Source organism: Equus przewalskii, chromosome 14 (genome assembly GCF_037783145.1).
Source record: "Equus przewalskii isolate Varuska chromosome 14, EquPr2, whole genome shotgun sequence".
NCBI classification, from domain to species: domain Eukaryota; kingdom Metazoa; phylum Chordata; class Mammalia; order Perissodactyla; family Equidae; genus Equus; species Equus przewalskii.
Window position 1 is genome coordinate 36680368 of NC_091844.1, and position 27876 is coordinate 36708243.

The window sequence follows — 27876 nt, forward strand, 5'->3', positions numbered from 1 at the left end:
TTAAAAGAAAGTTCCATATGTCTTTAGGATTAGACATGACATTCAATTGCTTCAAATCCTTTGAGGGAGGTAGAGCAGGTCGGCAATTTTCTCTATACAGGGCCAGATAGTACATATTTTCAGCTTTGCAGGCCATCCATCAACAATAAGTGTGGGTGTGTTCTGATGAAACCTTATTACTACAACAGGCAGCAGGATAGATTTGCCTCGTAGGCCACAGTTTGCAGATCCCTGAGGTGGAGTAACAAATAAATAACAGAGATTCAAATAACCAGAATCCACTAATTGAAAAGCACTGCCCAGCACAAGGAGGAACTCCAGCAATTCAACAAGAAAGCAGCTAATAGAATTAACAAAGATTTTGATTAAAATTAAGTTTCCTCTGTCATTTTACTTTTAAAACTTTATCAATTTCCAACTAGCCACAAAACCAGTTTGATGGTAAAAGGGCATCCTCTAAAAAGAGTTTCCTGGGGCTGGCCCCGTGGCCGAGTGGTTAAGTTCGCGCGCTCCGCTGCAGGCGGCCCAGTGTTTCGTTAGTTCGAATCCTGGGCGCGGACATGGCACTGCTCCTCAGACCACGCTGAGGCAGCGTCCCACATGCCACAACTAGAAGAACCCACAACGAAGAATACACAACTATGTACTGGGGGGGCTTTGGGGAGAAAAAGGAAAAAATAAAATCTTTAAAAAAAAAAAAAAGAAAAAAGAGTTTCCTACTACTATCTTGTTCACGACAGTAAGCAATGCCAAATCTCATTTACTCCTAGCTCATTCCAGTAAGCAAATGCTTGATGTAATTACAACACTTCAATAGAGAACTGTGAACCCAAGAGGCTGAGACTCAGTTTCTGCAGTTATAAACTGGAGATTTCAGGGCCTACCTCACACAGTGGATAACAAATTAGAAGATTAAATACTTGGCACTCAGTGCCTGCTCAAGAAGGGGTAGCTTGTATCACTACTATTGTTAGTGTATAGATGATACACATGGACACAGTAGCCTGCCAGGGAATAAAATAAATGTCAAAACTAGGTTCAAATCTCACTAAGGATGTTTCTCTACCACTATTTAGCATTCTAAAGCATTATGAAAATATTTGTCTTACTCTACCAATTTCTACCATATTACAACAAGAAATTAAATAATCCAAGTATTTTGCATCCTCCCTGATTCTCCTATGGAGTTGGAAAAGAAGTATCTAATTTAAAAATATCTATCCTTAAGAGCCACTGTATAAATAGAACCTGTTACTGCCACTGCTTGTGGATTTTGAACTTTGGAAATCGATGAAGATTTTGGTTGACTTATTTGTGACTTAAATCTTGATCATGTTATGAAATACAAAGTGTGTAAGCCATGCTTTAGGTGTGTTTAAGACTGCTTTACTTCCCAAGAAGCGCACTGAAGTTGAAAGTTCGAAAATGTGATGGAACACAGTCCAAGTAACTTGGTAAGTAGAACAGGTAGAAGAATATGACTAAAAACGCTCAGAAGAGAAGTTCAACAACCTACTGCGAGAACAGCTTGTCTTGTGACCAAACAGGTTTCTTTCAAGAAACAGATTTTCCAAAACAGATTATAATCAGACATTAAATTAAAAAAAAAATCATTCCTCTCGAGCATAAAATTTGAGCATGATATAAAAGGTATATCAAAACTGTGACATTGGTAGAGGTATTGAGTTTTTCGTTTTTAAGAAATTATTAAAGGATTTTAACTGTTTTAAAATATATACAATTTTTTCCTCAACACTATCAGCCAGGATAGTTTAATATATGTAACAGCCTTAAACCAAATCAGTAACAAAATTAATAGCACATCAAAACTAGAGTCAATAAAGTAAAATATTATTTAAACTTGGATTTATTCTACTGTGCATGAATAAAAAATTTTATTTATATTAACTTGCTTAGATGAACTCTTGTTTTTATATGGAGTGTATCTAGCTATAATAAAAAATCTGCTTCTGGTTTTGATTAAATGGGAGCACCGCTCAGTTTTTAAACTACTTGTAGCTGATTAACTCAGAAAAAGAAGATATAAACTGAATAGTGAGGTTGATTAACATGTTACAGTATATTTGGACTTGTATTAGATGTTCAATTCCAAAAGATATTATTTTATTACTTGGAATTAGTGGTAAAGTCAGACTGGCTGAACTCTAGTTTTCCTAGGCCGATAAGGCAGCATACAGAAAGTAAACAATATCAGTATAACCCAGTGCAGGGAAGTGAGGGCTGAAATTCAGCAAAAGACCAAAAGATGTTGTCTGAAACACAGACAGAAACTGCAAAAGCCTGATATGGTGCATTATGGTTCTTATTGAACACTTACATAGTGCTTACCATGTGTCAGGCATTAATCTACATGCTTTACAAATATGAGCTCATTTAAGTTGCATAAGAACCAGATGAAGGAGGTAACAGTAATATTATTATCCCCATTTTCTTTTATTATTTTTTTTGCTGAGGAAGATTAGCCCTGAGCTAACATCTGTTGCCAACTTTCCTTTTTTTTTGGTTTGCTTGAGGAAGATGCGCCCTGAGCTAACATCTGTCCCAGTCTTCCTCCACTTTTTATGTGGGTTGCTGCCACAGCATGGCTGATGAGTGGTGTAGGTCTGCAGCCAAGACCTGAACACGTGAACTTGGGCTGCCAAAGTGAAGTGCCCCAAACTTAACCACTATGTCATGGGCCCAGCCCCATCCCCATTTTCTAGATGAGAAAAATGGAACACTGAGAGGTTAAGTTAACTTGCCCACAGTCACATGAATATTACACGAAGAGGCCGAATCCTAACCTAGGAAGCATAGCCTCACAGTCTGTGCTCTTAATCACTATATTATGTTGTTATCAAAGCAGTTCTAAGTTTAGTTTCTAAAAATCACAGGAGCTTCGAGGGCAGGGACTATGTCTTATCTTGACTCCCCAGTACATAGGTTCCTGCATATAGTTGATACAGGAATGTTAACTAAATGCGCACTAGATTAGGGAAAAAAAAGCACTTCATTTTTATTTAAGACTGCAGGGGGCATATTTGTTTTACTTACAAACGTATATCTTATTGTAAGCCATCTAAATCCCTGTTGTACATAGGTTGGATATATTTATATAATTATAATATGTCTAAATGATAGCTGAATGCCCTTATGTACTGGTTACTATGCTTGAGGCTCTACATGTATTACTTGATGAATCTTCTAAAATAAACCCTGAATGATAATATAATTGTTTCAATATCACTGACGGAGAAACTAAAGCTCAAGCAGATTAAGATAAGCACAGTCTCACGCTGGGATGGTGCACAGTAAGGATTTGATCCAAAGTCTGACTCTAGAGCCCACTTTCTTTTCATCAAATCATGCTTTTACCCACTTTTTATGGTTTTTCAAACATTTCTAGCCATTAGATATTCATTAGATATTAGGGATTCAACTGTTAACTGCCAAGGTGGTGACTACATTTAAAAAAGCAAATTATTTCTTCTAACACTACAATTCATAGTTTTCAACAAAGCAAATTGTAAATTTTTACTGAAGAGTCAGTGCTGCACTCTGAATTAATGTGAGGGTAACAAATAAGTGTGCACTTAGCATACTTAATATTTGGCTGTGGTTAAAATAGTAACTAAATAAAATAATATCCAATTACTTGAATTTTAAACACCTTCAACTCCAAAGTTAAAGCAGAAAAATCGTCATCAGTTCTCCCTTGAATTTGGGGTTAGGAAACTGGTGACTGGTAGGGGAATACCTGTTTATATAGCTCAGTCATGTCCTTCAATTCATACAGGTATCAAATTCTATGTCCAGCAAACAGCAGCACATCTGGCCATTAAACATTTTAAGAACAGGGGGCTCTGATACATGTAGGGTTGAAAGTCAAATGCTCTTTAAGGCAAGTGTCAGACTCCCTTTTTCTTTCCTCTATTCGTGTCCGTGCTGCAAAGCCACAGCAGGAGGTCTGCTGCTTGCACAGAAGAGCACTTGTGCTCAGAAGAGATCCTAGCTGTCAAAACTATCCTGAGATGGGAAACTAGCCCAAAGCAGCAGATCTGCTATCAAAATAATTTGACAGGTGAGTACATAGTCAGAATTGGGGGTATTCCCACCCGAATTCTCATTTGTCCCCCTTTTACTTTCTGATATTCACCAAAAAATTCATTTGGCAACGATATTTCTTATACCTTTGAAGACCATTTTCCAAGAAGTTTGTTTCTGAGGTGATTCAGTAACAGCTAATATTTATTGAGCATGTATTATGTGCAAGGCACGGAGCTAAGCACTTTTACATGCACAATTTCATTTTATCTTCATAATGAGAGTTTTGAAGAAAGTACTAATACTATTCTCTAAATCTGAGGTTCAGAGAAGTGGCTAATGCAAGTCAGTGCTGAACCTGGGTCTGAATCTAGCAGCGCAACTCAGGAGCCTGGCTTTTAAGCAGCATACTATACCCCGGGCCAACTTATGCAGTAGGTGTAGTGCCTAGGGCTCACAATAATTTTAGGGGTTCGCAAAAATGTTTTAATAGCTAATATTAACATTGTCATCTTTATAGTAAGTTATAAAGTAGAATTTTAAATCTCTTTATGGGGAAAGGGCTCACAAAAGTCATATGTGGCTTTGGCTATACTACTCTCCAAAGGTACAGTGGCTTTTATAGCATCTTTCAATCTTTCCCAATTTTCTCATTTCTCATATATTACCTAATACGGAGCTTCCTAACTGGTATGCCTGAGTCACAAACAAGTTACAACTCTTCTAAAAATCCTGAAAGCTATATATGAATATATGGTGTTCCCTCTTGTGATGGGTAATTTTATGTGTCAACTTGACTGGGCCATGAGGTGCCCAGGCAACCTTTGGTCAAACATTGTTCTGGGCATGCCTTCGAAGGCGTTTCTGGATGAGATTAACGTTTGAATTGGTAGACTGAGTAAAGCAGACTGTCTTCCCTAATATGGGTAGGCCTCATCCAATCAACTGAAGACAGCTTGTGGAGTGTAGATCCTGGGACTTCTCAGCTGCCATAATTGCATGAGCCACTTCCTTATAATAAATCTTCTCTCCTTAATCCATCCTCCTGGTTCTATTTCTCTGGAGAACCCTGACTAATACACCTCTATTTCATAAATGACTACATTGGAGTATAAAAAGATTAAGTGTTGAGAGTCTCATTCAGTTTCCCAAAAGGCTGTGTAAGACCAGCACCCAGGATCCTAGATTCTGGTTCTTATGCCACTCAAACGCATAGCTCCTTCAAAGCATCTTGTACTTAAGGTAATTCCTAAAATTCCTTCAAGATATTTCTAGTTAGTTTTCCTTTCTTCCTTAGGAACAGAACTTGACTAATGTGAATAGTTTTTAATATTGATAGCATTAGTTAGGTCTTGCTCTTAAGTGGAAGTTTAGAAGAAACATAAAATCCACCGGTAACTTAACCTTCCATTTAAGAGGATACCTTATGCCTCATCACCATGAAATATTAAGTAACATATCAAGTACAATCTATAACTGTATACTTATCAATCCCCCACTTCAAGCTATATAAGAAGAGTGACCAATTGTAATATTCATCATGCTCTAAAAAGATGGTTTGCCCCCTTTGCACAATTACTGGATACATTTAATAAAGTATTTCTATCTATTTTGGAATTAAAAACTAGAATTTCAGATTTTCTGAGGGAAAAATAACAAAAGGTATTCCTATCCAAAATACTTCAAATAAGCAAAGAACTATCAGGTCAAAATCTTAATTTCTTTCTTTTTTTAAAAAATTGAGATATACTTGACATATAACATTATATTTGTTTTAAGTGTACAACAATAATGATTCAATATATGAATATAATGCAAAATGATCACCACCATAAGTCTAGTTAACATCCATCATCACACATAGTCACAAATTTTTTTTCCTGTGATGAGAACTTTTAATACCTATTCTCTTAGCAATTTTCAAATATAGTAAACAATATTACTAACTATAGTCGCCATGTCGTACATTACATCCCCAGGACTTATTTTTGTTGCTTACTTCTGTGTTCAGTCGTAAGTTGTGTTCACCCACAGAAAGGAAAACTTGCACAAATCTTAGGCAGATGATTAAATAAATGAAGGTGAAAATATAGGACTAGTTACACTCAGTTTGAGAATGCTGACTTTCTGGTGAACAAACCAATAACTTAGTCTCAAAATAACATAAGACAAAGTATTAGTGATTCTCTTCTTTTTACTCTTTGTGATACTCCTAATTTTTAAAGCTCTCAAAACAAACCTTCATCTAATAACATTTTCCCAGTAGCAGTATCAATTAGACGGCTAATAAGAAAAAATGACTCGTAGCTTCCTTTTCTATAGCCAATTAATATAAAGAGATTACTTACCATTTACCTAAATTCTCAAATAAGGTCCAGAGTAATATTTCTTAAATTTTACAAAAGCTCAAGAGTTAAATGCAGTGCTTATGACATTATCTCCTTTACCATACATCTAAGAAAAAGTCATCTTGGCTATTCCAATCAAGGTTCTTTTCTGAAACATTAGCAGGTTAAAAAAAAGAAAGAAAACTGTTCAAAAAATATACATAATGGTCTTTTAGAAAAAAGGAATGCTTTAAAAGTAAGGAGCATTTTGTTTTTTGTTGTCATCATTTTGTTTTGTTTTAAATCTTAGCCCAAAAAGTGAAGAAGAGTTTTGACCTCTTCCTAATTTGTACAACAGAGATACCACTACTTGCTTTTCTTTACAATTTATAAGAATGTTAACAAAAGGATGAAATATACTGAACTCTGGGTTCTCAGAAAAAAATATTTACTGAAGGGGAAGAATACTTCTCAATAAATGGTCATGTACTTTTACATAGTCAAGGCTTTTACATCAAGGCTTGAAACCTTTGAGGTTTGCTGGACTCACATCTGAGAATTAGTTTGACTAAGAACATTTTATAAATTTGAAAGGTTTCTTCTTGGTTGACTTTTCCCTACCTAAGTAACAAATTATTGCTGTAAAGCTATAATAATTGATTGTCTCTTGAGCCAAGGAAGATTTACTTTATTCAAATGTTAAGATACCCTTTTGGTAGGCTGAAAAAAAGAAAGTACTAAAAAATATGGACCAGGGGCCAGCCCGGTGGCATAGTGGTTAAGTGTGCACGTTCTGCTTTGGCGGCCCAGGCTTCACTGGTTTGGATCCTGGGTGCAGACATGGCACCACTTGGCAAGCCATGCTGTGGCAGGCGTCTCACATATAAACTAGAGGAAGATGGGCATGGATGTTAGCTCAGGGCCAGTCTTCCTCAGCAAAAAGAGGAGGATTGGCAGCAGTTAGCTCAGGGCTAATCTTCCTTAAAAACGTCACAATGTCACATACCAAAAATAGTGAAAAGTAGAAGAATTCTGAAATGACAACTAGAGCATTTGTCTGACTTCACAAAACAAAGAACTGTTCCCCATGTTTGTTTAATTGAATTAACTGAGCTCTGAATTCTAAAAGACTCTTACAACATTCTGTCAAAGCAGGATTTGGACAAAACCACTCAATGGCACTCTGTTCAAGACAGAATTGTTGCATCCAGGTAAAATTCAACAGGAATAAATAATTTTTAAATTTAACATTAAAAAACCTAACGTTTATTACTGTTATTAATATGTGAGGATTTCTGTGTTGTCTCCAACACTGTAGCAACTAGGAGAAATATTTTAAGAAAAATATTAATAAATCTTGGGGCTGGCCCCATGGCATAGTGGTCAAGTGTGGCACATTCTGCGTCGGCTGGGGTTAGCCAATTTGGATCTTGGGCGTGGACCTGCACTAGTGGACCACTAGTCAGCCATGTTGTGGTGTCAACCCACATACAAAGGGGAAGAAGACTGGCACAGATGTTAGCTCAGGGCTAACCTTCCTCAAGCAAAAAAAAGAAAAAAAAAAAAGAGGAAGTGTAGCAATACATGTTACCTCAGGGCTAATCTTCCTCAGGAAAAAAAATTAATGAATCTAATCATCTTCTAGAAGACTAATGTACTTTTCCAGCAGATTCTGGAAAAGGAAGAAACTGCAGGGCACAAGCCTCCTTCACAACAGCATGATAAGAACGAATGTCACTTCCAACTCAGTCACTTACTCAGCAGGGCTTAGCTATTTCCCTACCTCAACTTCCTTTCAAACTTCTCCTTCAGTGCATTCCAGCAGTTTCTCCTTTCCAACATCTATTTCCAACTTCTACTCATTTTATATAACCCATTCAACAGAAATAGAAGCCTGAGGACTGAGCCAAACAAATCTCAAGAAGTCTTAAGCCATCTTGCCACATCTATACAGTTTTTGTTTTATTTTTACAAAATAGAATCATACTACAAAATTCTTATTTTTCAGTATTTTTTTGTTCATTTTAAAGTTTACTGTCATTTTTACCTTACAAAAGTCCTCTGAAGTAGATTTTACCTCTGTTTTACAGACAACTGAGTTCAGAAGTAACCTGTCCAAAAATCAGAAAGCTTCTGCGAGGCTGAGTCAAGATTTAAACTCAGCTCTGTACGATTCCATAAAGCCTATATACTTTATTACCTCCTATATCCAGTTATCAAATTATTTGTAACTTCAATCAACTTGTGTGATGCAAAAATTTCCTTTTCGAAGTGGTCATACATTTAAAAATTCATTATTGATGTTAAAAGTTCTAAGGCTATAAATTAAAGATCATCCAATACTGGTGTCACCCTATACTCCAGTAAGATGAAACTAAATAGAGAAAGGATTAGGTCAAAACTAACAGCCTTCTCTTTGCATTATATAATTAGAACACTCCTTGTTTAAAATTGCAAGCTTCTCCCTCAATAATAAATTACTCAACAGGAATAATACATTAGCCAAACCATGTAAAAACTGAATTAGTAAATTAAGCTATTCGGACACTCATAGTCAAGTGAAAAGTGATTAGCTGGGCACACCAACTGGTAATAAGATAATTTCTACAATATCTTAATGTATCAAAGGCATCAAAGCATGATGTATAAACATTTAAATTAACACAGACTTTGGAAGTATTTCCAATTGAAAAAGGTTTGCTTAGAACAAAAGATAACTGGAGAAGTAGAGTTTGTAGATTCTGACTTTATTATAGGTACCCTTAAAGTAAGCCTGTGGACCAAGTGTTATATATATCAGTTGTCAGTGTAAAGCAATGATTTTCAAGGGAGTGCTCTCTTCCACATCCCTGGGGTTGAGGAAAGGTTAAATTTAGCACAGGGTACAACTCAGGGCTGGGAACAACCTGGATGTCAAGCTGCACCTCTAGGGGCGACTTCAGGTCAAAATCAATCTTAACGAATCTTCTCTGAAAGAGTCTGAACTAGAAAAGGATAAAGTACAGGAGCTGGGGGCAAAAATATTCTCCCTGACATACTTACTCCCTGAGAACAGTAAACATAAATGTACATTCGCAAGAAATTATAAGCAAATAAATATAGCCACGATGAGTCAACCTATGGCTGTTGCTTGTTCTAGGTCTAAACTTTAATCTGTCTTATACCCTCACCACAGGTCTTTTAGTAGCTGTTAAATTATGAGCTCCACAGCTGCTTTTTTCAAATTCTTTTTCTAACCTTCAATGCCGTATAGGCTTTAGCACAGGGTGAGGTTTCAAATTCTGCCTGCTGTCTCCTGCAATGGGAATTATACTTCAATTTCCTAGGTATTCAATAGACAAAATTAAGAGACACAATTTTCTGAAGCTTAAAAAACGCCTTCTAAATTTCAGTGTAACCTTCTTTTAAAATCACTGTAAAGGTAAAAACTGAAGGATTCACCGGAATAGTTAATTAGCTAATTAATGAATTTTTACATAAGTTGTATTTATATTCGTCAAAAAACCAAGTTTGTGAATTTCTGTAAATATTAAAGAAACTCATTGAGATATAGAAAAATCTTTTTTTCTTTTTGAGGAAAGTGCCCATCTTCCTCCACTTTATATGTGGGATGCCTGCCACAGCATGGCTTGCCAAGTGGTGCCATGTCCACACCTGGGATCTGAACCGGTGAATGCCAGGCCACCAAAGTGGAACCTGTGAACTAACCGCTGTGCCACCGGGCTGGCCCCAATATACAAAAATCTGTTTTTTAAAAGAATAATTTTTTTTCTTCTGGGAAAGATTCACCCTGAGCTAACATCTTTTGCCAATCTTCCTCTCTCTTTATTTTTCCTCCCCAAAGCCCCAGTACATAGTTGTATATTCTAGTTATAAGTCCTTCGAGTTCTGCTAATGTGAGTTGCTACCACAGAATGGCTACTGACAGACAAGTGATATGGTTCCGCACCCGGGAACTGAACCCAGGCCACTGAAGTGGAGTGTGCCAAACTTTAACCACTAGGCCATCAGGGTTGGCTCATAAAGAAAAATATTAACAGGCATTATTATAGAACTGTCTATTTAAAGTTTACCAAAGGGTGGTGAAAAATTTAATTAATCTACAAATCAGGCAAGCATCATATATCATAAAGACTCCTTCAACAGAGACCCAATTTATTTTTTGAAAAGCTGAATTAGAAGCCTCCACAGCAATTAATATGTTATACAAAATAGAGAAAATCAGTAAATACCTGAACTGAAGTGGCTGTTTCCTGTAAATGGCCACCAGCAACTGCTCCTTTGGAAGTTGCTAAAGAGACACTGTGGGTTTTGGGGGTTCCGGGAGTATCAATCTTTTCATCTGTCCTATGTGACTGCCAGGCTTCCTTTCGATGATGAGATTCGGCAGCCTGCTGGTCTCCAAAAGCAGCCCAAGAGGAACTATCTTTCTGTCCATCTTCAAATGCATTCCAATCTACAACTTGGCTAGGACCAGCTGAACTGAAGTCCGCAAAATCATCAGAGTCTTGATAAGCAGTGCAGTCATCTTGAATATTTGGCACAGAATCAAAATCTCCAAACTCACCTTCTTGCCCAATTTTCAGTTTTGAAACAGGTTCAATGCCTATCCCAGTAGACCTTCTTGCCAACTTACATCCCTCTGATAAACTATCAGAAGTCTGTTTTAGGTCTGACTCAGTAAATATAACTTCCTCTTGGCAAGAAAGAGCATTTGTATCCCCAAATTCTCCAAAGTCATCACCTGGTTCACTAAAATGTGGAAAGTGCTCTGAGGACTCTTCAAAAGTGACATCACTCATTGAATCTTGAGTACCAGCAACGAGAGATGGAGTTGTGCCACTGGCTGTGCCAAAGTCACCAAAATCATCCTCATTAGTATCATTGCAAGTCACAAAGTCGCTACTACTATCACCATTTTTTACACTTATAGAATCATCCAAAACATTTTCTTCTGTAGGATCAATGCTGGGGCTTTGGGAATCAGTAAACTTTCTACTTTCTTCTTTGGAAGAACCAACTTCATCATCAGCATCAGAAGTTTTAATAGAATCCATGCATAGGTCAGCACATTTAGAAGTAAATAAATCAAGTTTTTCCTCAGTTTCATATTGTTCTCTCCTGGCCTCTGAATTATCAGCTGAGTCTACCAAACTCCAAGCCTCTGACTGAACACTTGAATTTAAAAATTCATCCTGTTGCAGTGTTACAAGGCCTTGTTTTTCAGTACTGAAACCTCTGGTACTCATTAGGCTTATTTCTGAAACATAAACCTGATCCTCTCCATCAGTGTCTCCTTTATCTTCAAAGCTTCTACTCAAAGACAAGTCTTTTACAGAACTCAGTTCATTGACTCTATTAATTTTATTGTTTTCCTGAATGGTTAGTGCTTCTCTGTCATTTAAAACTGCACATTCAATTTCTTCTAGTTGTATCCTTTCCTTTTTGGAAAATGTGGCAAAATCTGCAAATTCCTCAGCAGGACTAGGGACACAGTCTAAATCATACTCAGTACTATGAGTGCTAAGAGGCTTTTGTCCTTCTGAATCGGCTACAGTGTCCAGATCATCTATTCCCTGAGGATTTACAGTTTCCAATACTGTAAACCCATTTGTTAGAATCTCCAGACAAGGAGGCTTTTCACCATTGCAGCTCTCTAACTGCTTGTTTTGATGAACATTCCTATCAGTTCTAAAATCTCCCGGAGAGAAACTTTCAGGTGTTCCAATGTTCTGTCTCTGCTCCTCTACTTTATTTAAATCTCCTGGACTTTCTATGCCCTCAGTGGAAGTATCTAAAGTTTTAGATGAAATTATTTCTCTGCTGGTGGTAGAAAGTAAAACATCAGACTGTCCTTTCACAGGAGGAGAAAGTTCAGCAGTGCTGTCCTTACCATTATCAGTTTTAATGGACTTAAAGCTTGTAAGGCTATCTACTTTTTCTGAGAAATCATGAATTGGCATAAAATGGTTTGAAGGTACAAACTCTTCCTTGGGACGAGTATAATCTGGTGTATCAAAATCAACAAACCCTACACCAGAAGGGCTAACTTCTGAAAACCCACCAAATTCCCCAAATTCATCGTCATCATCATCCTCAGCTCCATTGTCTAGTGGTGGTGGGGATGAAGAGTACATTCGAATGATGTCTGGCTCCATTGTTCAACTGCTTTCAAATAATTAATTTACACCTGAAAAAAAAAAAGATTTTTGTTTTGGAGAGGACATTACATATAACAAGGTCTTTCAAAATTCTCTCAAAGCTACCTCAAAACAATGCAAATTTACAGTGCTCTCTTTTGTATCTTTTAAACAAGTTTTCTCTTAGGTAGGATTACTTTACACAGCTATACTACAACGGCGAAAAACAAAAATTCTCTCTTCTAGTGTACGCTCCCAAGGGTTTTGGTAGTACACTACTGAATTTGGGGATTCCAGAAATTTTTGAATAAACACTTACAAAAGGCCATCTACAAAATTCTCTCTTGGAGCACTTGCTTGTTCTCTTAAGCTCTTTCCTGTTCATTGGGGACTCAGGGCTTGCTTTATGGATTTATATGGGTTTTTTTCAAACAAAAGACATGAAAATTTTATCTTTAATAATTGCTACAAATATTTTTCTTACTTTGCTTTTCAATGTTTGTTTCTGACCCAAGTTAATTTGTTTTAGTAGACTTTATTTTTTAGAGCAGTTTTAGAATTGCAGCAGAAGGTGTGGAGATATCCCGTATGCCCTTACCCCCATGCATGTAGAGCCCCCTTTATTATGAACATCCTCCACCAGAGTAGTACATTCGTTACAGCTGATGAACCTACACTAACACATCATTACTACTTAGTCCACAGTTTATATTAGGGTTCACTCTTGGTATACATTCTATGGGTCTGGGCAAATATATAAAGACATGTATCCACCAATATAGTGTTACACATAATTTCACTGTCCTAAAAATCCTGTGTTCCCCTATTCATCCCTCCCTCTCCCCTGCCCCTGACAACCACTGATCTTTCACTGTCTCCACAGTCTTGCCTTTTACGGAATGTCATACAGTTAGAAAATACAGTATGTAGGCCACATATTGTATGACACGCGTCTAAGGTTCCTCCATGTCTTTTCATGGCTTGATAGCTCATTTCTTTATAGGACTGAATAATATTCCACTGTCAGGATGTACCACAGCTTAGTCTTTTATAACTTTCAATTTTGAAATCATGTAGGACTCATAAGAATTTGCAAAAATAGTACAGAGTTCTCACGTATATTCCACCCAGTTTTCTCCAATAATATGGTAAATAATGATAATATGTGATCAAATGAGGAAACTGATGTCAGTACAACAGTATTAACTCAGCTACAGACCTAGTTTAGATTTCACCAGTTTTTCCTTTGTGTGTGTGCGTGTACGTAATTCTATGAAATTTTATCACATGTGCAGATTAGATTTGAGTAACCATCACTACAATCGGGATAAGAACTGCTGCAAAAACAGTTCAATAATATTCATCTATATAAAGAAACTCCTTAATAGTCACATCCTTCCCTAAACCCTAACTCTTGACAGCCACTTACCTGTTCTCCATCTTTATAATTTTGCTACTTCGTGAGTGTTACGTAAATGAAACCATACAATATGTAACCCTTGGAAGCTAGCTTTTTTCACTCAGCTTAATGCCCTTGAGATCCATCCATGTTGTTGCATGTATACACAGTTCATTCCTTTTTATTGCTAAGTAGTATTCCACTATATAGATATACCACAGTTTATTTCTCCATTCGCTCCCTGAAGGACATTTGGGTTGTTTCCTGTATCTTACAATTACAAATATAGTTGCTGTGAACATTTGTGTACAGACTGTAACATGAACTTGAATTTTCATTTCTCTAAGATAAATACCGAGGAATGTGAATCCTGGGTCACACGGTAAGTGTATGTTTAACTTGATAAGAAACTGCCAAACTGTTTGCCCAAGTTAATTTTTAAGGTGTCAAAGCAATTGATCTTTTCATTACTAATTTTCTTCATTAAGCTCTACATGATATATTTATATATTTTATAAATTACATATTAACTCTATATTATATATTAACATATATTAACTCTATAATGTATATTGTATTAACTTTATAGTATATATTAACTATCATATAAGCTTAGGATTTAATAAATATTCACTTTTATTTTCTTCTACTTTTAGAGGGGTTTTTTACATTTAATTTTTAGTATGTCTAGAACTTATTTTGGTGTATGATCTAAAGCAAGGGTCTAAGTGATTTTTTTTCCTAAATAGCCAAGCAATTATCATAATCCCATTTATTGAATAATCCTTCTCACACTCATTAGTTTATGATATCTTCTCTTCTTATATTCTTAATATTTCTAACATTCTAATTCTTAAATGGAATCTATGTCTGGGTTACTCTCTTCCTCCATACCAAACAGTCAAAAGTGCCACAAGACAGATTTAACATTAAAAGCAAAGGGAGGATTAACAACCAAAGTCCTAGAATAAAACCAGCCCATAAACAATGAATTAATACTTCCTGCAATTCAGTTGCCAAGTTAGATACATGAAGAAATTCAACCAGTTTTGCAAGTCAGTTTTGCAGATTTTTAATAAAAAAATCACTTTCTTCCAACTCTCAGAATAAAATTCAGTAAGATCTTCCAGTTTTAGGGAGAAGGTACATTAGAAACCATATAATTTAATTTGGAAATGAGGAACATGAGGCCTACTGGTGATCAACTTTCCCAAAGGTCACACAGCTGGTTAGTAGAGAATGACTTCAGAATTTTGAAAAGGATCTTTGAGGTCAATGACCGGTCAGCACTGAGAGTTATTTCAAAGAAATGAGCAAGTCATGAGAAAAGTAAAGACTACATTGTAATATATCTACTTTAAACTGTCTTCCTCACGAAATCAGCATCATAAAGAAGGAAATAACTGCTTTAGTTCTGGGATACCTTCTTTACGATGCTGCTTTAAAGAGAAAAGCAAAAAACTAGTAAAAGATACATATAAACTCTATTTTCTTCCTTTGTCTAGAGTCCTGATAACTCCTTCTAATGTTTATTGTACAGGCTAATTTGATCTCTAACAGTTTCCTTGTAATTATGAAGTTAAAAATACCCTCTGATTGTTAATGAGAGTGTGGAGAAAAGGATACTTGTACACACACACTGCTGGTGGGTGTGTAAATTGTTACAAGGCTGCCAGAAGGCAATCTGGCTATACTGTACAAAAAAAGTAAAAGAAAATGCTCTAATGGAATTATTTAACTAAATTATGCTATATCCTTAAAACAGCATACTATGTAGCCCATAATATCATGATTCCTTTTTTCCCCCATTTAAAAGCACTCATAATGATGGGAACATGTCAAAAAGACAAAAAAGACAGCTTGAAGGGGCTCCTGGTTAAATTTGGGACAATTTGAATGTCAAAATAAACATAATAATAGATTATAATACACTGAACAAAATAATAAATTATCAGTCCTTAGATATAAACATGTAAGTGACTAAGCTGAAAGTTAGATGAGGAAGAAGACATTTGCAGTTTCAAAATACCTTCCCACAGCATACTTAATTACATAAAGCATTATCATCATCATCATCATCTTTTTTTGGTGCAGAAGATTGGCCTTGAACTAACATCTGTGCCAATCTTTCTCTATTTTGTATGTGGGATGCTGCCACAGCATAGCTTGATGAGTGGTATGTAGGTCTGTGCCCAGGATCTGAACCTGTGAACCCGGGCTGCCGAGACAGAGCGTGCGAACTTAATTACTACACCACAGGGCTGGCCCAGCATACTTAACTACAAAGAGAAAAAGTGCCAAAGCCTAACATTTAATCAAGTGATCAAAGTGAACATCATTAGTAATAGGAATATAGAAATCATGCATCACCTGACAAGATGCAATGAGAAGAACATGGGATCACTTCTGGAATATTCCTGCCAAAATACATAAGCTGAATTGATTCATGAGGAAACTTCAGACAAACTCACACTGAGAGACAGTCACAAAACAACAGGCCTGTAATCTTCAAAAATATCAACGTCATGAAAGTTAAAGAGAAATTCAAGAACTGTTCCAGATTAAAGATGACTGAAGAGATATGACAAGTAAATGCAAGACTTGATTCTCACCTGGCTCCCCTTTCCATAAAAGTCATTATTGAGACAACTGTGAAACCTGAATAGAGTGCAGGGATCAGACAGCAGCAAGGTGTTGATGCTAATTTCTTGATTTTGAGGGTAGTACTGTGGTTATGTAAGAGAATGTCCTTGGTTGTAGGAAATACACAGTGAAATCTTTGGAAGAGATGGGACATCAGCTTGGTAAAAGTCTCAAATTGTTCCAGAAAAAAACTTATTTGTGGGGCTGGCCCCGTGGCCGAGTGGTTAAGTTCGCGTGCTCCGCTGCAGGCGGCCCAGTGTTTTGTTGGTTCGAATCCTGGGCGCGGACATGGCACTGCTCATCAGACCACGCTGAGGCAGCGCCCCACATGCCACAACTAGAAGAACCCACCACGAAGAATACACAACTATGTACTGGGGGGCGTTGGGGAGAAAAAGGAAAAAAATAAAATCTTTAAAAAAAAAATTAAAAAAACCAAAAAACAAAAAACAAAAAAAAAACTTATTTGTACTGAACTTGCAACTTTTTATAAGTTTGTGATCTTTTCAAAATGAAAAGTGGAAAAATTAAAAGCATTCAAGGAGATTTACGTTTGCAATTAAATATGTATGTTTTATAATTAACATCTGCTACTTATATAATAATAATGCCTCTTTTAAATTGTGGCAAAATATATATAACATAAAATTTACCATTTTAACCATTTTTAAGTGTACAGTGCAGTGGCATTAAGGATATTCACACTGTTGTGCAACCATCACCACCATTCATCTTTAGAACGTTTTTTATCTTCCAAAATATCAAAATATCTTCTGTACCCATTAAACAATAACTTCCCATTTCCCTTCTCCCTCAGCTGCTGCAAGCACCCTTCTACTTTCTGTCTCTATAAATCTCACTACTCTAAGTACCTCATATAAGCAGAATCATAGTGGCTATCCTTTTGTGACTGGCTTATTTCACTTAGCATAATGTCCTCAAGGTTCATACATGTTGTAGCATGGGTTAGAATTTGATCCTTTTTGAGGCTGAATATTATTCCATTGCAAGTCTATACTATTGTCTGTCGATGGACAGTTGGGTTGCTTCCACTTTTTGGTTATTGTGAATAATGCTGCTATGAACAGGGGTATACAACATACCCAACTGTTTTACCTTTTTATTTTGAAATAACAATAGACTTAACAGAAAGTTGCAAAAATAGTAGAGTCCTGTGCACTCTTCACCCAGCTCTCCCTAATGGGGACATCTTATACAGCTCTAGTACAATAGCAAAACTGGAAATAACCTTGTTGGTATATTACTATTAGACTACAGACTTTATTCAGTTTTCACCACTTAAAAAAACCCAAACTTGCATTCATTTGTGCTTGTGTATAGTTCTGTTCAATTTTATCCCATGTACAGATCTGTGTAACTACTACCCCTTTCAAGACACAGAACTGCCCCCACTCGCCCACCCTAGCCCTGCCCCTGGGCAACCACTAATCTGTTCTCTATCTCCATAGTTCTGTCATTTCAAGAGCTTTATGTAAATGAAATCATACAGGATGTAATTTTTTGAGGTTGACTTTCTTTCACTCAGCATAATGTCCTTAACGTCCATCCTGGTTACTGCATGTATCAATAGGTCAATCATTTTTTTTTTTTTAAAGACTGGCACCTGAGCTAACAACTGTTCCCAATCTTCTTCTTTTTTTTTTTTTTCTGCTTTATCTTCCCAAACCCCCCTGTAAATAGTTGTATATCTTAGTTGCAGGTCCTTCTAGTTGTGGGATGCGGGACGCAGTCTCAACGTAGCCTGACGAGTGGTGCCATGTCCGCACCCAGGATCCGAACCCTGGGCCGCAGCAGCGGAGGGCGCGAACTTAACCACTCGGCCACGGAGCCGGCCCCCTTTTTTATTTTCCTGCTTTCTTATAGGTCAATCATTTTTATTGCTGAGTAGTATTCCACTGTACAGATATAACAGTTTGTTCAACAATTCACCAACTGAAGGAGATACGGATTATTTTCTACATTATCATCAATAGTATATGCTACATTAATAATATATATACTAATAGTATATTTCAATAGTGTGTATATAATAAGATACTAAGAACATTTACGTACAGGTTTTTGTGCAGACCTAAGTTCTCATCCCTCTGGGTTAAAAGCCCAAGAGTGTGATTACTGGGTCTTATGGCAAGTGCATGTTGTGTAAAAAACTGCCAAACTATTTTCCAGAGTTCTGTACCATTTTACATTTCCATAACACTTTATTTTTAAAGAACCATCTGTGATTTTTGTTTTAGTAGAATCGTTCATGGTTAACCTAATGCTGTTTCTAAAACTTTTCATTGTTTGAAAAATGAAATATTTTACTGGTTCAAGGCCCATTTCAAACTCAGATGTTAAGGCAAATACGAAGACCTGAATCGGGAAATTTTTAACCAAACCAACAACACAGTAAGTAGTTTTTCTTCCTGTCACACCTTGGTAAGGTACTCTCTCTCTTTTTCCGGCTAGGTGCAATAGACTCTATCAGCCTCCTAGACTATGAACATTTCCATATTTCTCAAAACTGTGTCATCTACTCATGGGAAGAACTTGGGTTGCACATTCCCCTCCAGCAGATCTGGGCTCTGGCCCAACTCACCCTTCAGAAACTCAAGAGAGTGCCACTGCTCCCAAGTTTCAGCCAAGAATGCCAACCAGCCACTGTGGAAGAGACCTGAGACTTTCCAGAAAATTTTTCTGTGTCCAGGCCAACTCAATAAAATTTGTTAATTGAAGTATTATTTGTTAATTTTTAACTGAAGTATAATTTGTATAAAGAATTTATATACAGTCATGTGCCATATAATGAGGTTTTGGTCAACAAAGGACCACATATATGATGGTGGTCCCATAACATCAGTACCACATAGCCTAGGTTTCTGGTAGGTTATACTATCTGGGTTTGTGTAGCTACACTCTATGATGTTTGTACAATGACAAAATCGCCTACCAACACATTTCTCAGAATGTATCCCTGTTGTTAAGCAACAAATGACTGTATTAAGTTTGACTTAGACAAATCCACCTTTTTTTTTTTTTTACATAGAAAATATGGACTTTAAATAGCTATTCCTTCTTCACAGGAAAAAAGAAAAGGGATAGATGAGCTACTTTAATACTGTGCCTGGCACAAAGCAACCTCAATAAATGTTTTTTCATCTTCTTAATGGACTATTTACTCCATACCACAAGGAGTCTGAAATGACTTGTCCAATTTCTTTATAACCTAAACAAGCACTCGTGTGTGCGTGTCTGTGTGTGTGTTTGTGTGTGGTGTCTGCGGGGAAGGGGGTGTGTTCACCTTGCCATTTTTATGTCTGCTTATTCTAAGACCTGTTAGAGGGGAGTAAACAAGTAATGTGGGTACCTAGGAAAGATTCAAGCCATAGTATTTACAAACAGTAGACATGAGGCTCTCATGGTTGAGCAGTAAATGGGGTATGCTACAGATAGTGAGAGCATGGAGATAGAGAATTTCAGGGGACCTCCTGTACTTTGTAGATTTGTCCATGGGAAATCATATCCTTACAGAAAGACTAGGGGACAATCAGGTGAATAACAGCAATTAAATATCAAGCCAAAGAAGACCTTCAGGGCTACTAACCATGAAAATAAAAGGGTCTTTGGTTTGGAAATTCTGGTATAAGAGGTCCAATACAGAGGGGTTAGGGTAACAATCCACAAGTCCTGCAGCAATCAGCCGTGGAACTCTGAGCCCTGTGCCAGATCAGCAGCCAGGGTGACAGAGCATATGAAGGGTGAAAGTGATCCAGTATTAATCTCTCACAAGAACAGGAACTACACTTGCTTAAGGAGTTCTAGCCTCAAGTCTGAAATGGTCATGAAAAAGAAGAGATAAGTCTGTAGTTGAAAGCTTTCGGGCCAAATGGCAAGGTAGGTCTGGGAAGGCAGAAGAATGAAAAGAGGAATGGGCCCAACTATATGGCCATTTAAAAACAGTTTCTCAAGAAGAACAAAGTTTGAGGACTTAAACTATAAGATATTAAAGCTGGTTTAAAGCTACATGGTCATGTGATAACAAAGATACCACTGCAGTGTGGTGGGGAAAGGACAGTCTTTTCAACAAATGGTGCTAGGTCAACTGGATATCCACACGGGGAAAAGTCTTTGATTCTACCTAATATCTTAGACAAAATCAACTGCAGATAGATTGTAGACCTAAATGTGAAAAGTAAAACAACTAACCTTCTAGAAGATAACGTAAGAGATTATTTTCAAGACTTTAGGAAAGGCAAAATGTTTTAAATAAGACACAGAAAGCAGTAATCATAAAAGAAAAAATTGATAAATTGGACTTCATTAAGATTAAAAACTTCTGTTCCTCAAAAGAACATTAAGAGAGTGAAAAGGCAAGCCATTGCCTGGGAAAAGATATTTGCAATACATGTAATTGTCAAAGAACTCATATCCAGAATATGTAAAGAATTCCTACAAAGCTATGAGTCAACCCAATAGAAAAATGGCCAAAATATGTGAACAGATATTTCACAAAAGAGGATACTCAAATGGCCAATAAGTATACGAAAAGTCATCAGGGAAATGTACATTAAAACCACAATAAGACACACCCGCCAGAATGGCTAAAATTAAAACAATTTTAACCATACCTACTGACAGCAAAGATGTGGAACAACTAGGATTCTCATACTTTAATGGTGGGAGAGTAAAGTGGTATACCCATTTAGAGAATTGTTAGGCAGTAGCTACTAAAGCTGTATCAGGTATATAGCCCACAAAAGTGAGTACATTTTATGCACTAAAAAGATATGAAGATATGTACAGGACTGTTCACTGAAAGACATATACAAGACTGTTCATAACAACTTCATTCTTAACTGAATATAACCCAAATGTCTACCAACAGGAAAATGGTTAAAATAAATCGTGGTATATACATACTATGGGACACATGGCAATGAAATGAATTATTATGACAAGCAACAACGATGACTATTACTACATAATGTGTGAAAGAAAGATAAACACACCCAAAATACATATTATATGACTCCATTTCTGTGAGGTTCAAAACAGGCAAAACTAATCCATGGTGGTAATTGAGAATAGTGGTTACCTACAGGGTAGAGTATTGACTGGAAGGGGGCATAAAAGAGCCTGCTGGATGCTAATAGTGTCAACTATCTCTTGATCTGGGGAGTGGTTAGAAGGGCAAATAACATTTGTAAAGATTCATCCTGTCGTATACTTAAGATTTTTGAGCTTCGCTCTATGAATGCTATACATCAATAAAGAACAAAAAATGTTTCTCATAAAATCAATATATTTAGATTAACAGCAATTACATTACAAGTGAATGAACACATGACCATAGTTATAAATATACTATTTTATTAAAAAAAGTTTTGCTTATTCATCCCTTGCCTTATTCTGGGATTTAAGGCAATATATGAATGTCTCAAGACGTAGCATGGTATGGGGGAAAGATCTTTGACTTGAGGTCAGATAGATCCTAGGTTCAGATTCCAGTTTCCCCACTTACTATGTGAGTTTGCCCTCTCTGAGTTTCAGTTTCCTATCTATAAAAAGGGACTAGCAGTCCCTACCTTTCAATGCTGTTGTGAGGACTACAGATAACAGACCTTCAGTACCTGGCACATTCTGTGTACTCAGTAAGTTATCAACCATCATCACATTTTAACTTTCACGAAGTCTGTACCTCAAATAATCTCCCCTTAACAAAAATCTAAGTCAATGTTTGCTGAGTTGGCACAAACATTCACATGACTCTACATATACTTTAAAAGGTCACTGAAAGAATAGGTCATTTAAGAAAAATACTACCAGGGCCGGCCCCATGGCTGAGTGGTTAAGGTTCCGTGTGCTCTGCTTCAGCGGCCTGGGTTTGCAGGTTTGGATCCCAGATGCAGACCTATTCCACTCAGCAGGCATGCTGTGGAGGTATCCCATATGCAAAACACAGGAAGACTGGCACAGATGTTAGCTCAGGGCTAATCTTCCTCAAGCAAATAAAGAGGAAGATTGGCAACAGAGGTTAGCTCAGGGCAAATCTTCCTCATCAAAAAAAAAAAAAAAAAACTAAAGAAAGAAAACTATTACCAACCACACTAAAGATACACAAGGTTGACTTTATTGCTAATTTCTATAACCAATCCTAGAAAATACAATATAATACCCAAGGTTGAAGGACAAAGACCATAACCTCTGAACCAATTCAAGGGACCAGTCTGTTAAAAGATGGAGGTTATGAAGAGGAAAAGGACAATGCACCCCAGAAGCTCTCACCAGTACCTTGAAGTAAACTGACTATAGATACTATAGTTAGAGGAAAGACCACAAGAATAAAGAATTCTAAGAAGGTGCCTGGTTGGGATGGAAAGGATTCTATATATTCCTCTAAGAGAGAGTTAATCCTTGACCATCACTCTACTCTCCATCATCCACACAAAGTATTAACTACCCTAAAAGTCTTTGAGCTCACATCTGGTGGTAGTGGTGGGATCTCTAAGAGGCCCTCTAGCAATCTCCTGGAATCAAACATTGAGAGTTCCTTCCAGACAAGCTAAAAACTCAACAGAGAGAAACTCCCAGCTTTCCCAGGGCACCAGCCCAGCTGCATCAATGAGTGCATCAACTTTGAAGGCCAGATAAGCACACCAAAATTACAATCCAGCTTTACTGAGGACCCTTCACCCCAAACTTATTTTTATAGGGACTGGGAGTGCAGGGGAGTGAAGGAGAACACAAGCAGAAAGGATGGTGTGGGAAGAAGAGGGAAAAGAAAGATAAACGACTGTATCTGAAGTTATGCCACTGACTTAAATAGTACAAACTACACCAGCAAGGTTTATTTAATGGATCACACCCAAAAAATTCACTACCTTTTTACCACAATATGTCTGAGGTTTATAATTAGTCACTTGTTAAATCATTTGAGTGAAAAAAAAATTTGCATTTTCTTTAGAAAAATCAATGACAATGTTACATAAGCAATTAAAAACATCAATTTGCATTACAAATGTTGCCTATTACAGTAGTTCAAATTATTCAAACCTATACTGTAAGATCCTCATGGGAGTTTTAAGATACTATTGAAATGTACTGTCAATGAATCTGCCCAGCCTACGTTCCTGTTTGATAGTCATCTTGTCATAAAGAAAGAGAAGAAAAAGCCCTTCTTTTGAGCTATATAAAGGTTTGGATTTTAGCTAACTTTCTGGTTTTCAACACATCTAGAGATGACTGGACCACAATGTCACAAAAGTTTTCATGCCTCTAAAATTTAAAATCTACAAAAATGATAATTTTCATTTTTTCTTTTTGAGTGTTTTGTCCTCAGCATATTAGCTCAAAGGCAGCTAACAAAACAGGGAGACCCTCTAAAAATAGACGTTTTTAAGTAAAGAATTGAGAAAGGCTTTGTTGTTGTTTATTTTTAGGACTATCATCCTCCCTTCAAGAGGCTGCAAACTTTAAGGCTACTTAATCAAACTCCCACAATCCTAAAGCTGAATATTTTTAAGAGATCTCATAATTCCTTCAAACTTGCCAATTTAAAAACAAAAACCCAAGACATCATAGACATCAACTGTATCAATATGTCTTCAACTGCATAATAATATGCAGTATTATTTAAGACATTTGTTAAATGGATAGTATATTCTATGTGCTTTCGTTCTCTGCTTATAGCAATATCAAGTTAATATTTATTCAGTGCTTACTATGTGTCGATACTACATGAAAAGCATTCACGAACTATCTCATTTAGTCCTCACACTATGCTATGAGGTAGGAATTATTATCTTCATTTTACAGCTAAGAAATAAAAACTTTAAGAGGTTAAATAATCCCTCATGGTAGTAAAACTAGTAGGTGGTAAATGAGTTACAAGCTAATAAAATATTTGAAAAGTTTCTTATTGCAGAAACAATTGACAGTAAATATTAGAATTACAAGAATCTTCCCTAAAAGGTTTCTGAGTTATTCAGAAAAATGTTTCTCAAACTTCCACAATAATTCGGAAGGAGAAACAAAGATGCTTACAAGCTAAGATGAAGAAAGCATAACCAACAAAAATACCAAGAAGCGAATCTCTTGTTTCAATATTAATGTATGTGGTGGTAAAAATGCAGTAAACAATGAAAATAAGCAGCAAAATATCTTTATACCTAAATTGATCAGCCTCGAAAGACCAGACTGCCAAAAGTGACACATTTTCTGTCTTCTTGGTTTTGATGTCAATTAGGATGATTCACAAAAGTACAAATATCATATACATAATGTAAAGGACAACAGGAGCAGTAACACACATTCCTACTCTTCAATGCACGTTGCTAAACCAGCAATAAGAGTTATCATTTTCTAGACGCTAGTTTTCAAAAATTCCTAACAGCTTTTCTTTTACTGTATATTTTAACCTTCTATGCAAATCCATAAGGCATTTTACTTATGTTTGTATAGTTTCAGAGTAAAAATCAAATAAGATAAATAAAAACATTAGAAACTGTTTCACCTTTTACTCGTCATATCAACTGACCACATGTGAGAGTTCACTACCTATTATTCCCAAAAGGTACTTTGACTTGAAATTGAATAAATGACATTGGATAACTGTTGATAACAAAGGCAACAAAACCAAATCAGCAATGAGGATAGATGCATTAGCCCTTGGAAAACAGTTTTTTCCCCCTAGTATTCTCTGCTCATATTATATAGCTGCTGAACAAATTAGCCACCGTAATTTCCCTGAAACCTTACAATGAAAACAGAATCAAAAAGTAGGAACTATATTTTAATTTCCTGTCCCTTCACTAAAATCTTGCTTACATCCACAATATCGTCTATAGATAACCCTTTCTGTTTTCTTTCTCAGTTGCTTGCTCAGGGGGCTCTCTGAATTTCTCCATTACTAACTGATGCTTTCTCATCAGCCTGGAAATGTTCAGGACGCTTCCATCCTCAAACAAATCAGAGCAAACAGACCCCTCCCCTCCATGCCCCACTGGCTCTCCCTGCTCCTCACTACCAAGCTTTCTGAAAGGGCCCTGTCTATTCACTGTCTCTACCTCCTAACTTCCCACTCATTCCTCCACCCAGCACAATCTGGCTTCCCTCCTGCCACTCCACTGAAACTGCTCTTGCCAGTCACTTTACTTGAGCTCAAAAGACTGGAAATGTTGTGCATGCATAGGCCTCTGTTGTTGACCACTACATCCTCAGGGCCGGGCTCACAGCAGGAACTGAATACATCATTATTGTTCTTGCTGGGGCATTTATTCCACTGACCAATCTTGCACTGCCTCCTTCTTCACCCCTCGACTAGGTTTCTATAATCCTAGCTCTGGTCTCCTAGTGCTCCACCAAACAAGTCAGGAAAATCTAAGTTCAATCAAGGTAAGTAAGTGTGATCGGAGAGACGCTGGCCTGAAATGTGACACATGAAAGAAAACAAATCCGATCGTTTGTGCTGCAATCTGTTTGAAGAAAGAATATTGAGAGGAGTAGTACTTACATGCAAGCTAGGAGAAAAAACAGCTACAGGACAGAAATTTGCTCGTGTGTTTTAACAGACCAGCTGAGATGAATATCTGCTTCGATATGAGGCAGTTTCTCAGCTTAAGTGGAGGTGTCAGCTGGTGTCTCAGAGTGTGATGCTCCTCTGGATAGTCCAACTAATTTCCCTCACCCTCGTTCTCTGCTCCCAGCAACTTTCTTTAGTACTTCATGTAAATTTTTCCACAGATTTTGCATTCAGCTGACATGCTCTGAAAGAAATTTCTTGCTATAAAGTTTTTTTTGAGGAAGATTAGTCCTGAGCTAACTACTGCCAATCTTTCTCTTTTTGCTGAGGAAGCCTGGCCCTGAGCTAACATCCATGCCCATCTTCCTCTACCTTATACATGGGACGCCTACCACTTTTGCCAAGTGGTGCCACATCCGCACCCGGGATCCGAACTGGTGAACCCCAGGCCGCTGAAGCGGAACGTGCGAACTTAACTGCTGCGCCACCGGGCCAGCCCCCTCTTGCTATAAAGTTTTAAATTAGCATTTCAGTCAAGACTGATGAGTTAAACCTAAAGAGCCTGAGGTGTCCTGGAAAAAAAAAAAATACTTTGTAGACTGTCAAAACTAAAGACAGCACTCTAGTCTCTAGTTAAAATATGTACACCTGGGCAGGCCCTTGGCAGCTGCCCTTCCTCTGACAGTGCCACTCACTATATTATAAATGCCCACCATGAGAGCAACTCATCTTTTAGAGAAAAAAGCATTTAGGAAAAGTTATAAAACTGCAACCAAATGCAGCTAAAATTCAATTATCTGAGCTAATGAAAAAGGAAGCAGAAAATGTCCTAGATAATCTATAACTCACAAATCTGGCCTCAAAATATGACCTATGTAACAGCAGATTTACCTCACAAATTATGTCTCTGCCAAGTGCTATTAGTTTTACTTTGATTTGTTCTCTGACCACCCATCAGCTGAAACAAGGGAGACCTAGAGACACGTGAGGCAACAGAAGGAAACCAGACAATGAACAAGGCTTAAAAATAGTCAGAAATCATGCACAGTTAATAACATATAATGACATTCTTGGGGTGAACTATCATAAAACAAAAGCTTTGCATATCTGAAAAATCAAATATAAACACATTCCAAAATGGTGCTCATGAGTGCATGTGGTATATGCAGGTAATGCCACAAGTGGGTATACCTGAATTGACAACTTCATGGAAACTATGGAAGGAATGCCCATGGCAAACAGATTTGTAGCCAGTTGACCTTTTAATGGTGTTGTTGCTTGGTTTAAAGTTTTACTTTCTCCTGAGAGGTAGAAAGACTAAAGGGTAAAAAGAAAAATAATAGTTAACATTTATTATTTGCAATGTACCATTATACCTTTGGTTAGAAATGATTTGAGAATTAGCCTGTCATATAAAGTGGAATTCTTCAAACTTTTTTCCCCCATAACCCACAGAAGAAATACATTTTGCACGATGACCCAATGTATACACACACATATTAAAAAAAAGTTTTCACCAAACCGTACTTACCTTTACTCTCTGTGCACTCTTGATATGTTTAGTTCTATTTCATTTTTTCTTACTAGGTGGGCATGACCCCCTAAATTGATTTTACGAACCTAAATTTACAAATCAGAAAGAGGTCATAACCCAAAATAAAGAAAAGTCTGACAAAAGGGACCCTGAAGATTTTAGAGAAAATGACCCAAACTAACAGTCAATTTCTCCCCAAAGACTATTAGTATCACTGAGGTTAGGCAAAGACAGTGGGTCCTTCCATACAGGTGTGGTGAAGAACG

General features: G+C 36.9%; 1 protein-coding gene and 1 long non-coding RNA gene across 9 annotated transcripts in view; one reads left to right on the forward strand and one right to left on the reverse strand.

Moving 5' to 3' along the window:
- Window positions 1-27876, reverse strand: part of AFTPH (aftiphilin) — a 67861-nt gene that overhangs the window by 27451 nt on the left and 12534 nt on the right. For 6 of the 8 annotated variants that reach the window (XR_011526026.1, XR_011526027.1, XM_070572514.1 and 3 more), the window contains exon 2: window positions 10604-12561. Coding sequence is in view for 6 of the 8 variants with exons in the window: in XM_070572514.1 (XP_070428615.1) it covers window positions 10604-12529 (1926 nt within the window). In the remaining 2 variants the exon portion in view is untranslated. Of the gene's footprint in view, window positions 1-10603; window positions 12562-27267; window positions 27394-27876 lie in introns of all 8 variants that reach the window. The other 2 variants (XM_070572515.1, XM_070572512.1) reach the window with 1 other exon arrangement.
- Window positions 7496-19291, forward strand: LOC103560880 (uncharacterized). Its single transcript, XR_547304.2, has 3 exons — window positions 7496-7582; window positions 14258-14292; window positions 19026-19291. It is a non-coding gene; the product is annotated as an uncharacterized lncRNA (long non-coding RNA).